Genomic DNA, 14772 nt, shown 5'->3' with positions numbered 1-14772 from the left:
TATTCCCTAACCTTGAGTTGTCCCCAAGGCTCTGTTCTGGGTCCTCTTCTCTTCTTTCTGAGTGCCCTTGTCAGCTCCTATTCATTCAGTTATCATCTTTAGGTAGAAGACTCCCAGATCTGTGTAGCTATATATCTAGTCCCTGCTGAGTTCTAATCTTACATCACAGCCATATGCTAGACATCTCCATCTGGATGGCCCATTAGCACCTTAAACTCAGCATTTCCAAAACAGAACTCATTATCCTCCCTCCAAAACCCACTGCTCCTCCAACTTTCCTAATCTTTTGAGGGCCCCACTGTATTTTCAATCACCTAGGCTTGCACCCTCAGCAGCATGACCATGCTCATCCTTCACATCCAATCAGTTGCCAAGTCTTGTTGATTTTGCCTTCACAACTCTTGTATCTGTCCCCTTCCCTTCCCTCACATGGCCATTCCCTGGTTCAGGCCCTCATTACCTCTCATCTAGACTATTTCAATGGCCTCCTAAGAGGCCTTCCTGCTTCTGATCTCTACTTTTGCCCACCCATCCTCTGCACAATTGCCAAAACAATATCACTGAAGCTCAAATCTGACCACATCACTCCTCTACTCAATAATCTTCAGTGGTTACCTATTGCCTCTAGGATGAAATGCAAACTCCCCCAGATATATTTCACGCTACTCCCCAAATTGGCCTACTTGCTGCTCCCTGAACTTATCATTAATTTCCTATCTCTGTACCTTTCTTTAGACCGTTCTCCATGACTTCTTCCCATTTGCTGCCCCACCCCTCCTTCTTCCTCCTAGAATGCTTGACTTCCTTCAAGTCTGGCTCAAATGCCTTTCCTTATCCTCCTGATTTCTTGTTAACATTGTCCTCTTCCTCAAATTATCCTTTATTTAACTCTCCATCTACCTGTTGTGTTATTGTTGTCCAGTTGTTTTTCAGTCATGTCTGACTCTTCATGACACTATTTGGGGTTTTCTTGGCAAAGATACTGGAATGATTTGCCAGTTCCTTCTACATCTCATTTTATAGATGAAGAAATTGAGGCAGAGTGAAATGACTTGCCCATGGTCACTCAGCTAGTAGTGTCTGAGGCCAGATTTGAACTCAGGAAGACTCATCTTCCTGACTCCAGACCCGGCCTCTATCTACTGCACCATCCAGCTGCCTATTGTATTCCCCAGAAAAATAGAAGATCCTGAAGGATAGGAACCATTAGTAGTTTTCTTTTGTATTCCCAGCACTTGGCCTATGCCTGTACAGAATCAGTGCTCAGTAAATGCAGGCCACAAAAGCATTGTGCATTAGTACCCATGGAGGTTCATTGATAATCTAGCTTTGTTGATCACAACCAGGCTTTAACCAGCATCATTCTTGTTTGTCTCATCTCAATACATTATAAAGAATCTTGATTCTGAGAAATCTCAGAAGTCCCTATATTCCATACAGTAGAGGAATTTCTCCTCCCCCCCTCCTTTTTGAGAATTTTAGTTTCAAAAGAACCTTAACATTCCTAATATGCCTGTCAAAGTCTTGCTGCATAAGCTTGACTTCTACAAAGTGTTTCTGGGTCATCCACTAACTTTTTGCTCATTTGGTATCATGGTACATGCAAAGCAAAGAGACTAGAAGCAATTTTGACCTTGGATATGATTTGTAACATTACGCACATTTGAGTGGGTTTATCTCAACAGAAAACTTCTCCCATGCTGCTTTGCCATCCCTCTTTCAGCTTGCAGATGTGCTAATGTCTTTAGATCAGTTCCAAGTCCATGAAATGGGAATAATTGATACTGAAGGAGGATAAAAAGCAAAACAGCTGTGTGTCCTAGAAATGTAACCTTGTGCATCTGGGAGGGAGAATGCACTTATCTGTTTAATGGAAGACCTTTAAAGATAAATGAATGAACTATGAAGCAGGCTGACAAGGAGCTGCTATACATGTTTATTTCTTCCTGTAAACTGCTGCCATATTATAATGAAGGGTGCTGGCTCTGCTTAGGCTTTTGAGACTGACTTGGGGTGTGTGGAGGGGGTAGGGTAGGGGTCTTTTTCAGCCCTGGATGGTGAAGTGATTTTTCATTATTTAGAGAAGTGAACCATCAAAATCTTGGCTTAAAACCATGTCTCCTGCCCCCAGTGTCCATGTTTATACATTTTGCAGAATCCTGGAATATTGTAGTAGGAAAATGACCTTGGAGCTAAGCTAGTCTGAAGTTTCCCCAGACTTTTTGTGTAAGAGGAACTTCTCATTTGTGTGAAACCTCAAAGTCTCTGGGGTAGGTTTGAGGCAAATCAGTCAGTCAACAAGCTTTCATTTAGTGCCTACCATGTGTCATGTAGGCGGCTAGGTGGCTCAGCAGATAGAGTTATGGGCTTGGAGTCAGGAAGACCTGAGTTCAAATCCAACTTCAGACACTTATTAGCTGTGTGACCCTGGGCAAATCACTTAGCCTCTGTTTGTCTTAATCCACTGGAGAAGGAGAAATCACTCTAATATCTTTGCCAAGAAAATGGTGGGCTATGGACCACAGGGTCACCATGGGTAGGTCATGACTGAACAATAACAAATGTGCTGGGTACTATGCTGAGGGCTGGGAATACAAAAAAAGGCACAAACAAAAAACAAAACAAAAACCCTCACAATCGCTGCTTTCAAGAATTCTGCATCCTAATGGGGAGACAATATGTAAATACCTGGTTACATATAAGACATATAGAGAACCTATGAAGATAATCTGAAAGAGGAAGACATCAGCATTCGAGGAGACCAGGAAAGGCCTCCTGCAGAAGGTAGGATTTGAGATGAGTCTTGCAGGAACTGAAGGAAACTAAACAGAAGAAGTAGAGGCAGCTGGGGTGGTACAGTTGATAGAGCACTAGGCCTGTAGTCAGGAAGATCTGAGTTCAGATGTGACCTCAGACACTTACTAACTCTGTGACTCTGGGCAAGTCACTTAATCCTGTTTGCCTCAGTTTCCTCATCTGTAAAATGAGCTAGAGAAGGAAATGGCAAACACCTCCACCATCCCAAATGGGTCACGAAGTGTCAGACAAGACTGAAAATGACTGAACAAGAACAATAAAGCAGAAGAAGTGAGGGGGCAGAGTATTCCAGAGATGGGAAACAGCTAATACAAAAGTATGGAGATGAGAAATGGGACCATACTGTGTTCACAGAACAGCAAGGAAGCCAGAGAGTATATAGGGTGGGGTAAGGTGTTAGAAGGCTAGAAAGGTAGCAAGGGGCCAGATTAAGAACTTTCAGTGTCAAATGAAAGAGTGAACAGAACCTAGAGAACAAAATACATTGCAGCAGCAATATTGTGAAAAGGTCAATTTTGAAAGATGAGAATTCTTGTTTTTTTTTTTAGGCAATTGGGGTTAAGTGACTTGCCCAGGGTCACACAGCTAGTAAGTGTCAAGTGTTTGGTCTGAGGCCGGATTTGAACTCAGGTCCTCCTGACTTCAGGGCCTGTGTTCTATCCACTGTGCCACCTAGCTGCCCCTGAAAGATAAGAATTCTTGATCAATGTAGTGATCAACCATGATTCTAGAGGACCAGTGATAAAGAATGTGATTCATCTCTGGACAGAGAGGAGATGGACTAAATATGCAGAATGATATACTCATTTTTGGACATGGGCAATATGGAAATTTGTTTTGCTTGATTTTATATATATATATATATTCCTTACAAAGTTTTTTTCTTTTCTTTTCTTTCTTTTTTTTCAACAGGAGGGTAAAGAGAAAATAAATACTTGTTAATTGGGAAAAAAATCACCAGAGTTGTTGCTGCTAGTGGAGCTCAAGCTTGGGAGGAGGGGAGGCGAAAGGGAGGAGGAGTAGCTGTGTTGATTCTAATGCTCCTGAGCTGAGCCAGAGTTCTACAGATCACTGCTCCCCATCACGCTATGCTAAATACTGGGGATACAAAGAGAGAAATGGAACCATCCTTACTGTCAGGAGACCTACACTCTGAGGAGGAAACAATGTACAACATGTACACAGATAAACAAAGACAAGGCAATTTGAAGAGTGAACAGATATTAGCAACTGATTGGATTAAGGAAGACTTCATGGAGGAGATGGCACCTGAATTGAACTTTTTTAAAAATTAATTTTCTTTTCTTTTCCAGTGAACAAATATTATCTTTTCTCTCCCTCTCACCTTTTTTTTCCTTCCTTCTCCCTCCCCTCAGCCCCCATTCTCAAGCCATCCCCCACTGGAGAAAATAAAAAGAGCTAGGCATTGTGGTGAATGTCTGTAATACCTGCTCTTGGGGGAGCCTAAGGCTGGCAGATCACTTGAGTTTGGCATTTCTGAGTGGTGGCAGGGCTAAAACCAATCCACACTAAGTGTGAACTCTAATATGGTGAGCCCACAGGAGGCAGAGGGCACTAGGTTGCCTCAAGAGGGTAAAAAAATGAAGTGCAACCAATCAGCATTTGGGATCAGTCAGGTGGGTGACTGCTGCATTTCCAGTCTAGGTGAAATGGGGAGACCCAGTCTTAAAAATAAAATAAAAGGAGAGGAAAACAAACCCTTGTACCATATGTATAATCAAGCCTGCATCGTCCATGTCTAAAAAGTTCATACTCATACCCAGTCCTCTGACTCCAAATCCATCACTCTTGCCACTGTTCCACCATGTTTCTGACTGTTATAGTAGTTCACACAAGAGTTGATGACAATCTAAACTAGGTTAATGACTAAGGGAATCAAGAAAAGGGGACAAATAAGAGAAATGTTGAAGAGGTAGAATGGATGAGACTTGGCAATTGGTTGGAAATGTTGGGAAGAAGAGTCTGGGATATTTCTAGGAAGCTGGAATAACTTGGGAAGACGATAGTGTTGTCAACAGAAAATTTTCAAAGGAAAATCCCCAAAGAGCTTTAGCATGAAATTAAAATCCAGTTAAAATAAGAGCAGATTTTTCCATTTCCTCTTGACTTAGTCTTGAACCAGATTTCTCTTGCGGTGGAAGGATCAGGATGTGCTAATTGGACAAGTTATTTATATCAAGAGATTTAGGGACAGAAGAGATGAAAATGTAACTGGTGTTAATTGAAGGTTAATCATCTCCTGGATGTGATTGGACATTTGGTATTGGGAAGCTCTGGCCCCTGGGAACTAGCCCTTGATTTCTAACTCTTCAGCCTATTTGACTGGATCTGGGATCATCCCAGGGGGTAAGAATAGGTTTTTATCTGTTAGAATTGATTTCCAAATGTCAGGTTATAGTCAACATTTGAATTTTATTTTCATTCTCAGTGCCACCGTTAGAAAAATCAGAAGAAGATAAAATACATTGAATTCGTCACCAGAAGAATTTCTCTCTCTCTTTCTCTCTCTTTTTTTCCATTTTCTTCTCAAGATCAAATTGAGGGGATGGAAGGGATTTTAGTATTGAATAAATAGAGAATATACTTCTGCAATAGTTTGAGAATCATTGGATCCTTTCTTTCCTCTCCCATTGGCATCATTCTAGTCTAGGTCCTTATTACTTCTTTGCTGTTGTTGTTCAGTCATTTTCAGCTTTTTGTGACCAAATTTGGGGGTTTTCTTGGCAAAGATCCTGGGGTGGTTTGCCATTTCCTTCTCCAGCTCAATTTATAATGAGGAAACTGAGGTAAACAGGGTTAAGTGACCTGCCCAGGGTCACACAGCTAGTAAGTATCTGAGGCCAGATTTGATTTCAAGAAGAGTTTTCCTGACTCCAAGCTGGGCCCTCTTTCCACTGCACCACCTGGCTGTTAGGTTACTTTAATATCTTTTCTAACAGTTCTCTTTGCCTCTGCCTTTCCCCCCACCCCATTCCAAATCATTCTTCAGATCATTGCTAGAGTCATCTCTCTCTTTTTTTTTGGTGAGGCAATCAGGGTTAAGTGACTTGCCCAGGATCACACAGCTAGTAAGTGTCAAGGGTCTGAGGCCAGATTTGAACTCAGGTCCTCCTGACTCCAAGGTCAGAGCTCTATCCACTGCACCACGTAGCTGCCCTGAGTCATCTTTTTTTTTTTAATTTTTAGGCAATTGGGGTTAAGTGACTTGCCCGAGGTCACACAGTTAGTAAGTGTCAGGTGTTTGGTCTGAGGCCAGATTTGAACTCAGGTCCTCCTGACTCCAGGGCCGGTGCTCTATCCACTCTGCCACCTAGCTGCCCCTCCGAGTCACCTTCTTAAAACACAGTCCTGACCATGTTTCTGTCTGAGAACCTTTTCGGGCTCCCCATGGCCCTACCAAGTAATATACACACTCTCTAGCTTGGTGTTCAAGAGAGGCAGCATTATAATAGTGAAAAGAATATTAGATTTGAAATTAGGAGACCTGTATTCAAATTCTGGTACTGACACTAATAGTCTGACCATAGGCAAGCCACTGAACCTTACTGAACCTCAATTTCTCTATTTGTAAAGTCACCATAATCATATTTACACTATCCTGTTTGCAGGGTTTTTTTTTTTTCTTTCTCAAGGACTAGAAGAAGGGAAGAGAGATGATGTAGAGGGGTTTTGAGTTGTGTAGTAGGAGAGGAAAGGGAGCTCAGAGATGGCCTCTATATTCTCAGTAAAGTAGGAGGGCAGACTTTCTGCTGAGAGAGATGAAGGAAAGAAACAGCCAGAACAGCCAATCTCTGGAGTCTGATAGAGTCAGCGAGGGAATAAAAGGATCACTATGCATCAGTGAGAGCATACTTAAGATTAGTTAACAAATTTGTTGTGGACCCAATCAATATAGTCATGTGATTTTCTTCAGCAAGATGTAAGTAGGAGCAGAGAAGATGAATGATTGGTGGGGATAATTGAGTGTTGGAGCTTGGTGAGGTATGAGTAGTGATGGGACAAAGGGGCAAGGGACTCAAGGCTAGAGGGTAGTGTAGAGCTGAACAGGCCAACCATAGCATCAAGATTGTGAATTTGGGAAAGTGAGATCAGGGCACAGGAGAACAGGAAGGGTTGGAAGAACTGGAGGTTATGGTGAGGATAAAGAAGAGATTGAGAAAGAATGAGGTAGAGGGTGAGAAGGAAGGAGAAAAGACTATGATCAGAGAAAGGAATTTCAGAGTTCAGAATCATGGCTGGTGGTGAGAGCTAAGATGTGACCATCCTTCTGAGACATATTTGAGAGGATATTGATGTATATATTGAAATATCTGAATATGAGGGGCAAGGGTTGGAAGGGAACAGAAGAATGAATGAGGTGCTAAACTCAAGTGCTCTCTGGGCCTCAGTTTCCTTATCTGTTAAATGAGGGGGTTGAGCCAGGATGGCTCCTGAGATTCCTTTTGACTCCAGGTCTATGATGGGAAGAATGATCAAGAGACAGAGAGATGAGTGAAAAAAAAAAAGGGGGTTGTGACCCTCAGTTTAAGAAGCACTGAAAGGGTCGCAAGTAGAAAAAGTTTAAGAGGGCCTGGCAAATGAAGTAAACCTCAGAGGAAGAGATATTGGTGAATGATTGTGGTAAAGGAAAAGTCTAGAAATGGTGGTGGGGAACCCAGAGTATGTCTCTTCCTCCTGGTTCAGTATATCAGGGAATATGAGAGAAAGAACACAGTTACTGAGGCAAGCCATCAGGGATACAATATCTTCTGGAGGAAACTAAGTTTTCATTAACACCAAGTGACAGAAAGAATGTAAGGTAAAAAAAGTTCATTAACAATGAGTAAAGCATTCTAGAGGGCATAATAGACTAGGAGTACACAAGGGAATAGTGGGGGAATAGCATAAAAAGAATACAAGAAGAGGTCACAGGAGGAAGAGATTTTTGTTTCAGGTAATGACAACCCTGAATCACAGAAGGGGGAAACAGGAGCTATCAATATGCTTGCTGTAAAGAGGAAGAAAGGAAAACTATTTGACTAGAGGCCTTATTTTCTAAGGTCTGGTGATAGATGACTCAGCATGGAATTGGATGATGGGGACAGGGAGGGAAGGGAAGGCAGAGGTGGTCTTAGCTTCCATAGCTGGTCACTCCAAACACAGGGTAACTGGGGCTGAAGGCAGGGAATTCTGTTTGGGCATCTGGTCATTAAATGATTGGTGTTCAGTTCCCCTAGGCCATACTGAATTCATCCTCCATGCCAGCCCCATAGCCTTCTCCCAAGATGGCAAAAGATGAGGCATACCTCGAAATTACCCTGAATGTAGAGTGGGCATTCATTTCCTAATCTTCAAGTTCCCAGAAACTGATACCTTCTTGGTATCCTTGGTGCCCTAAGACTTGGGATCCCTGAAGGATATGCTCAGGATCTCATGTGGATATAAGTTCCATACTACTTCTGACTCCTATGACTTGGGCTGTCTGTTGGATGACAGTACTCTTAGCACAGGCCCATTACCACTGCCTTGGGGTCTCTGAGGCTCAGGATCCCTTAGAGTGTCTCTCAGCTTTAGGAATCACTTTAGGACTGAACTCTACAAACATTTATAAAGTACCCACCATGGGCAGGACACTGTAGTAGATACAAAAGAAATTCTAGGATTAACAAAAACATGGCCTCTGTTTTCCTGAAAGCTAAAATCTAGTAGTAGGATAGCATATATACAGAAATAACTGAACATACATGCAGAACAGGGGTACAAAGAAAGTTCTTTCTGAGGGAGTTAAGTAATTTTTGACTGGGGAGAAACAGGGAAGCCTTTTTGGAAGAAGCGGCATTTGAGCTACTACACATCGTTTTCAAAGCTACCTTGCTTTTCTGTTTTCTAAGTTTGCTTTTGTTCTCTGCTGTGCACTTTTTTCCCTCCCTCTCTCCTTACCCCACCCTAGAGAAGGTTGCAATTAGACATAAATATGTATATGTATATATGTGTATGTCTTAGTCATTTGAAGTTATTCTTAGAATAATATCACTGTTCTCTTCATTATTTCATGCAAGTCTTTCCATATTTTTCTAAAATCAACCAGCTAAACATTTCTTATGGCACAGTAGTATTCCATCACAATCATATGCCACAACTTATTTAGCCATTTCCCAATTAATGGGTATCTCCTCAATTTCCAGTTTTTTGCCACCACAAAGAGAACTGCTATAAATATTTTAGAACATATAAGTTCTTTTCCTTTTTCCTTAATCACCTTGGGAAACAAACCTAACAGAAGTATTGCTGGGTCAAAGGGTATACAGTTTTATAACTCTTTGGGCATAATTCCAGATTATTTTTCAAAATGGTTGGATCAGTTCACAATTCCACCAATAGTGAATTGTTGTCCCAATTTTTCCACATCCCCTCTGACATTTTTTTTTTTAGTGAGGCAATTGGGATTAAGTGACTTGCGCAGAGTCATACAGCTAGGAAGTACTATGTGTCTGAGGCCGGATTTGAACTCAGGTCCTCCTGATTCCGGGGTTGGTGCTCTATCCACTGTGCCACCTACCTGCCCCTCCCGCTGACATTTGTTGCTTTCCCCTTCTATCATTTTAGCCAATCTGATAGGTGTAAGATGATATCTCAAAGTTGTTTTAATTTGCATTTCTCTAATTGAGAATAATTGAGAGCATTTTTTCATATGACTATATATAGCTTTGGCTTCTTCATTAAAAAACTGCCTGTTCATATCTCTTGTCCATTTATCAATTGGGGAATGACTCATTTTCTTATAAATTTGATAAAGATCTTTATATATTTGAGATGTAAGACCTTTATCTGAGAAACTATCAAAATTTCCCCTAATTTTCTGCTTTCTTTCTAATCTTGGCTATGCTGGTTTTATTTGTACAAAAACCTTTTGTTTAGTGAAATCAAAATTATCCATTATCTCACAATGCTCTCTATCTCTTGTTTAATTCATAAATAGTTCTCCTACCCATATGTCTGATAGTTAAAATGTTCCAAGTTCTTCTAGTTTTCTTGCAATATCTCCCTTTATATCTAGGTCATGTATCCATTTTGACCTTGGTGATCTATTTACTTATCTAGTCATCCTAACTGGCATTTTGGTTTGTATTTCTCCAGGAGATGATCACAGACCTGTTCAAGCTCGCAGAAGAATTGAACAACAGGCTTAAATGATGCCCTGCTCCACCTGTGGGCTGTTGTGGCAAAAAGGGAGGCTGCTCCTGAAGCTGGGGGGTAGAATACCCCCCCATCAGCCACCTTGGGGCTCACTTCTGTGCCTGAATCTTCCCCTTCATCTCCTACCCCCATTCAGTTAGCACACACCAAGAAATAAATTGCAAGAAGCCACATAATTCTAGAGGATGAATAAGGACAAATTAATTATTTTTAGAAGGTGCTAATTAAATTTTCACAGCAAATCACCTGAATAAAGACATGCCGAGCCAAGTCAAATGAAAAAGCCCCGCGCTGTCATAAGTAGTCAGAGTTCTGGTGCCACCTAGTGGACAGATTGGGAACTGAGGGGCCACCTGCGTTCCCTGGCTAGCCTGGGATTGATTGCATGTGTAAATGGGGATATGCCCTGACAGATAACCTCAGAAACGAGAGTTTTTGTAGTATTTCCAGGAAACTCTTTTCTCATGCTTTTTGGAGGCATCTTGGACTTAAGTCCTGTATATATCCATCAGGCAAAATTCTTAGGGCAAGACCTACCTTTGCTGGCTACATTGTAGAGGGGGTGGTAAGAGGTTACAATAGCCTTTATTTATGAGCCCAAACAGAATGTGTTACAAATAAAGTTAAAAAGTCAATTAAGTCATATTCTTTGGGTCAGCTCGACCTCCTGATGGCACTATATGTATAGAACTTAGAGTTAGAGGCAATTATGAGCTGTCAACAAGGGAGTATAATTGAAAAACAGCCTGTCACTGGGTATATAGCTAGTTGGTTGGTTGGCCTTTATCAAGCACCTACTATGTGTGAGGCACTATCCTAAGTGTTGGGGATATAAGTAAAGGCAAAAGAAAGTCCCTGCTCTCAAGGAGTTCATAGTCTAATGGATGACTAGGAGTATTGAGTGACATCTTAAAGGGATACCTTTAATAGAATGACTCAGGGATCTGTCAACATTCTTATCCATTTTTTTGGATGAAGTTATATATGGCATACATTTTCAATTTGTGCTGGTCCATGAAGCTTGGAAGGATAGCTAATGCATTAAATAACACAATCTAGAATCCAGAAGATAAAAACAGATATAGATAATGGGATGAATGGAATAGGAATGAAATTGAATTGAGATGACTGCCAAGTTTTACTCTTGGGTTCCAAAAACCAACCTCACAAATGAGGTTAGAGAACAATTTTTTTTTAAAAGATCTGCAAGTTTAGTGTACTACAAATTATCAGTACGCTATGGCAGCCAAGAAAGTGGATGCCCTTCTGTTATTTATTCTTCATTTTTTTTCCAGGCAATTGGAGTTAAGTGACTTGCCCAGGGTCACACAGCTAGTAAGTGTCAAGTGTCTAGTCTAAGGTCAGATTTGAACTCAAGTCCTTCTGATTCCAGGGCTGGTGCTCTCTCCACTGCACCACCTAGTTGCCCTTTGTCCTTCATTCTCGAAGAGGACTATGACATCAGGAAAGAGATGCTATAACATGCAAGTGAATTGGATTTAAATGAGAGAGAGCTGTGCAAAGTCACCAGCTTCATTTTCTCCTCTGAAGCCATCTGGGTCCGGTGGCAAGATATAGATCAGGATGACTGGAGATGGCCCTAGATGCAGTGGGAGATGTTGGCTTTTCTAGACTAAGGTCTTTATCAGGTCTCAGTTTGACTGAGGCAATGACCATTCAATGATTAAGGCTAGGTAAGAAATGAGACAGAGAGTGGTCTTTTACCTAGTCAAAAAAAATCAGTCTGGGAGGGGAAGACTCTCAGGATTTCTGGCCCAAACAGAAACAATTGCTATTCACATTCACTCTGAGCCATCAGGGCCCAAACAAGGACCAAGTAGGGCTTGGCCTGGGACCTATTGTTGGCCAATCAATGAGAGCCAGGGTGATTTGAGTTTAAGGTATAGTCCTTAAGAAAGAAATCTAGTCCATAAACCCCCAAGATATCTTGCGAGGTTTCAGCAGTCAAAATTTATATTCTTTTCAGCAGAGCACTGGTAGGTAAGAGTGAAATACCCTATGTGGACAGGGGGGAGGGAAGGGGAGGGAAGGGAAAGGAGAGAGAGAGAGAGACAGAGACAGAGACAGAGAGAGACAGAGACAGAGAGACAGAGACAGAGAGAGAATGAGAGAGAGAGAGGAGCACTGTTCCAGTTGGGTCCCCAGTGGGGCAGCTCCTCACTACTACTCACAGAAGTTGTTGTTTGTCCTTCTTTCTAGAAGAGGACCATGACATCAGGGGTGTGATGCCATGACATGCAAGGGAATTGGATTTAAGTGAGGGTGGGCTGTGCAAAGTCACTAGCCTCACTTTCTTCTCTGGAGCCATCTGAGTCCAGTGGCAAGATATAGATCAGGATAGGCCTTGGATGCAGTGGGAGACCTTGGCCTTTTTAAGCTAAGATCTTTATCATGTCTCAGTTTATCTGAGGCAATACTTAAAAGATACCCTTCTAGGCTGTAAGAAAAGAAGTAGAGGACACAGAATGAGGGAGGGAGTTCTGCAAAATTCAAAGCACTCCTAGAGAACTGTGTCCAGTTCTAGCCACCACATTTCAGGAAAGATATTGACAGTTTGGAGCAGATCCATAACAGAGTGACCAGAATGGGGAAAGGACCATACAACATACCATACAAATATTGCTTGAAGGGACTGCAGATGCATAGTTTGGGGAAGATAAGACTTAAGCAAGACAGGAGAGCTGCCTTTAAGCTGTCTTTAACAAATCCAATCCCTTTTCCGATCTCTCTTCCACATGACATCCCTTCTAAAGATCACAAACTTCAGCAGTAGTCTTGTAATCAGACTTAGAGTTTATTTAATCAGCCTTTAGAAAGGATACCATGTGGGAGGAGGATTGGACTTATTTGGCTTTGTATAGTGAGTTAAAGCTGAAGAGAGTGAGACTTAGATTCAATGCAAGGTTCGATGTTATGAAGTAAAAACTTTTGAACAATTAGGGTTAGCAAAAATCCGAATGCATTTACTTGGGAACTAAGGAGTTCTGCCTCATTGGAAATCTCTAAGCAAGGGCTGGCTGGCTACTTCTTTTTGCAGAAAGGATTCTAATTCAAGTATGAGTTAGACGAGATGGACTCTGACATCTATTAGTCTATGAATGCAGAAGTTGATATTATCCTTCCTTTATACATGACACTCAATCAGACTGTTAGGAGAATGATGGACCCCGTTGTGGATTCCGTAGATAAATAGAGGAATGGAGAACTTGGAGAAGTTCAAAGTAAAAACTCAAGGATGCCTAATTCTTTAGCACTTCAGGGATGTTGATTTCATTGGCATGAGTACTCCCATGCAGGTCTCAACTCCTTCTGATGAACTAGATCAAGGGTGGGGAACCTGTGGCCTTGAGGCCCCATGTGGCCCTCTAGGTCCTTGGGCATGTCCCTTTGACCGAATCCAAACTTCACAGAATAATTCCTTTTATTAAGGGGATTTGTTCTGTGAAGTTTGGATTTAGTCAAAGGGCTACACTTGAGGACCTAGAGGGCCACATGTGGTCCCAAGGCTGCAGATTCTCCACCCCTGAACTAGATGGTCTTCATAAGTTGCTGTGGCCAACTTGCCAATAAGCTCCTCTGAACCTAGCCAGGCTAGTCCTCTGATGACAGAGGACTGCCCCTGACCAGAGTCCTGCCACTGAACAAATACTAACTAGAGTCTTTCCAGCTCAATAAAGCCTGCCAAAGCTTGTGCTTTGCTGATGTATAGCCTTTAAAAATTCACAATCACCTTTACGCTACCATGAGGCATCACAGTAGGACTTTAGTGTTGTCAAGAATGATGAAAGCATTGGCAAACAAATAGTAAGGAAAGGTTAAGGGAATGGGGTTATCCATATTATAGAAGAGAAATTGGAGGAATAATTTAATCATAGGACCACAGATTTAGGGCTAGAAGGGACCTTGGAGGTCATCTGGTTCAACCTCTCATTCTACTGTTGAAAACAGTGAAGTCTAGAGAGCTTAAGATGACTAGCCCAAGGTCACACAAGCAGTGAGGGGTAGAGCTGGCATTGGAACCTAGATCCTCTAATTCCATTTCCAGTATTCTTTCCATTGTACTAAGCTGAGGTATAGAGCACTCAAGTAAATTGTCTGGTATCATACAGTGATTAGGTTGAAGAACCTAGGTCTTCTGACTGCAAATTCAGTGCCCTATGCCTTTAAGATACCTTCAGAATTTACTGAACATCTATTCTGGTACCTGGCCCTGGGTCATGCACTGTAGGGGATAAAAGAAAGAGATATGAGATACTATCCCTGCCCTAAAGAAACCTATAGTGTGATTTTTAAATAATAATCTTTGAGTATTTGAAAGGCTTTCCTATAGAGTGGGTGATGACTATCCTGTAGGGAAGATGTCTTGGAATTGAGCAAAAAGAAGAATTTCCTAATGGGGAGTGGTGGTTAGATTTGGACTCAGGCCTCAAGAAAGGACTTCCCCTTTCAAGATGGCGCTGGGAATTGGAAGGACCTCATATTTTCTAGGGTAGCTTATCTATAGGCCCTGGCTGAAGGCTTGGGAAGGGACTAGATGAAGTCTCAAAGTCTAATAATTCATTTATATGATTTTGCCTTTAAACAGTACTTCTGTGCCTGCTCAGATTCTGTAACACTTCCTACCTCTGGGACATCTCTGCTCTCCAGACATTGGCACTATACTGCTGCTACCAGGACCCAGCACAAGATGGCGCTGGCAGAGAGGAAGTAACCTGGAAAGATGCCCTCCCAAACTAG

At 41.8% G+C, this 14772-nt stretch overlaps 1 protein-coding gene across 1 annotated transcript in view; it reads left to right on the top strand.

Moving 5' to 3' along the window:
* AS3MT (arsenite methyltransferase) overlaps positions 1-14772 on the top strand; it is a 41255-nt gene extending 26483 nt beyond the window's left edge. Inside the window, 1 exon segment of the mRNA XM_027851634.1 lies at positions 14683-14772. Coding sequence (XP_027707435.1) covers positions 14683-14772 — 90 coding nt within the window.

The sequence above is a fragment of the Vombatus ursinus genome, unplaced genomic scaffold (genome assembly GCF_900497805.2).
Source record: "Vombatus ursinus unplaced genomic scaffold, bare-nosed wombat genome assembly UNPS02009205.1, whole genome shotgun sequence".
NCBI classification, from domain to species: Eukaryota; Metazoa; Chordata; class Mammalia; order Diprotodontia; family Vombatidae; genus Vombatus; species Vombatus ursinus.
This window is presented reverse-complemented; position numbering and strand designations above follow the sequence as displayed.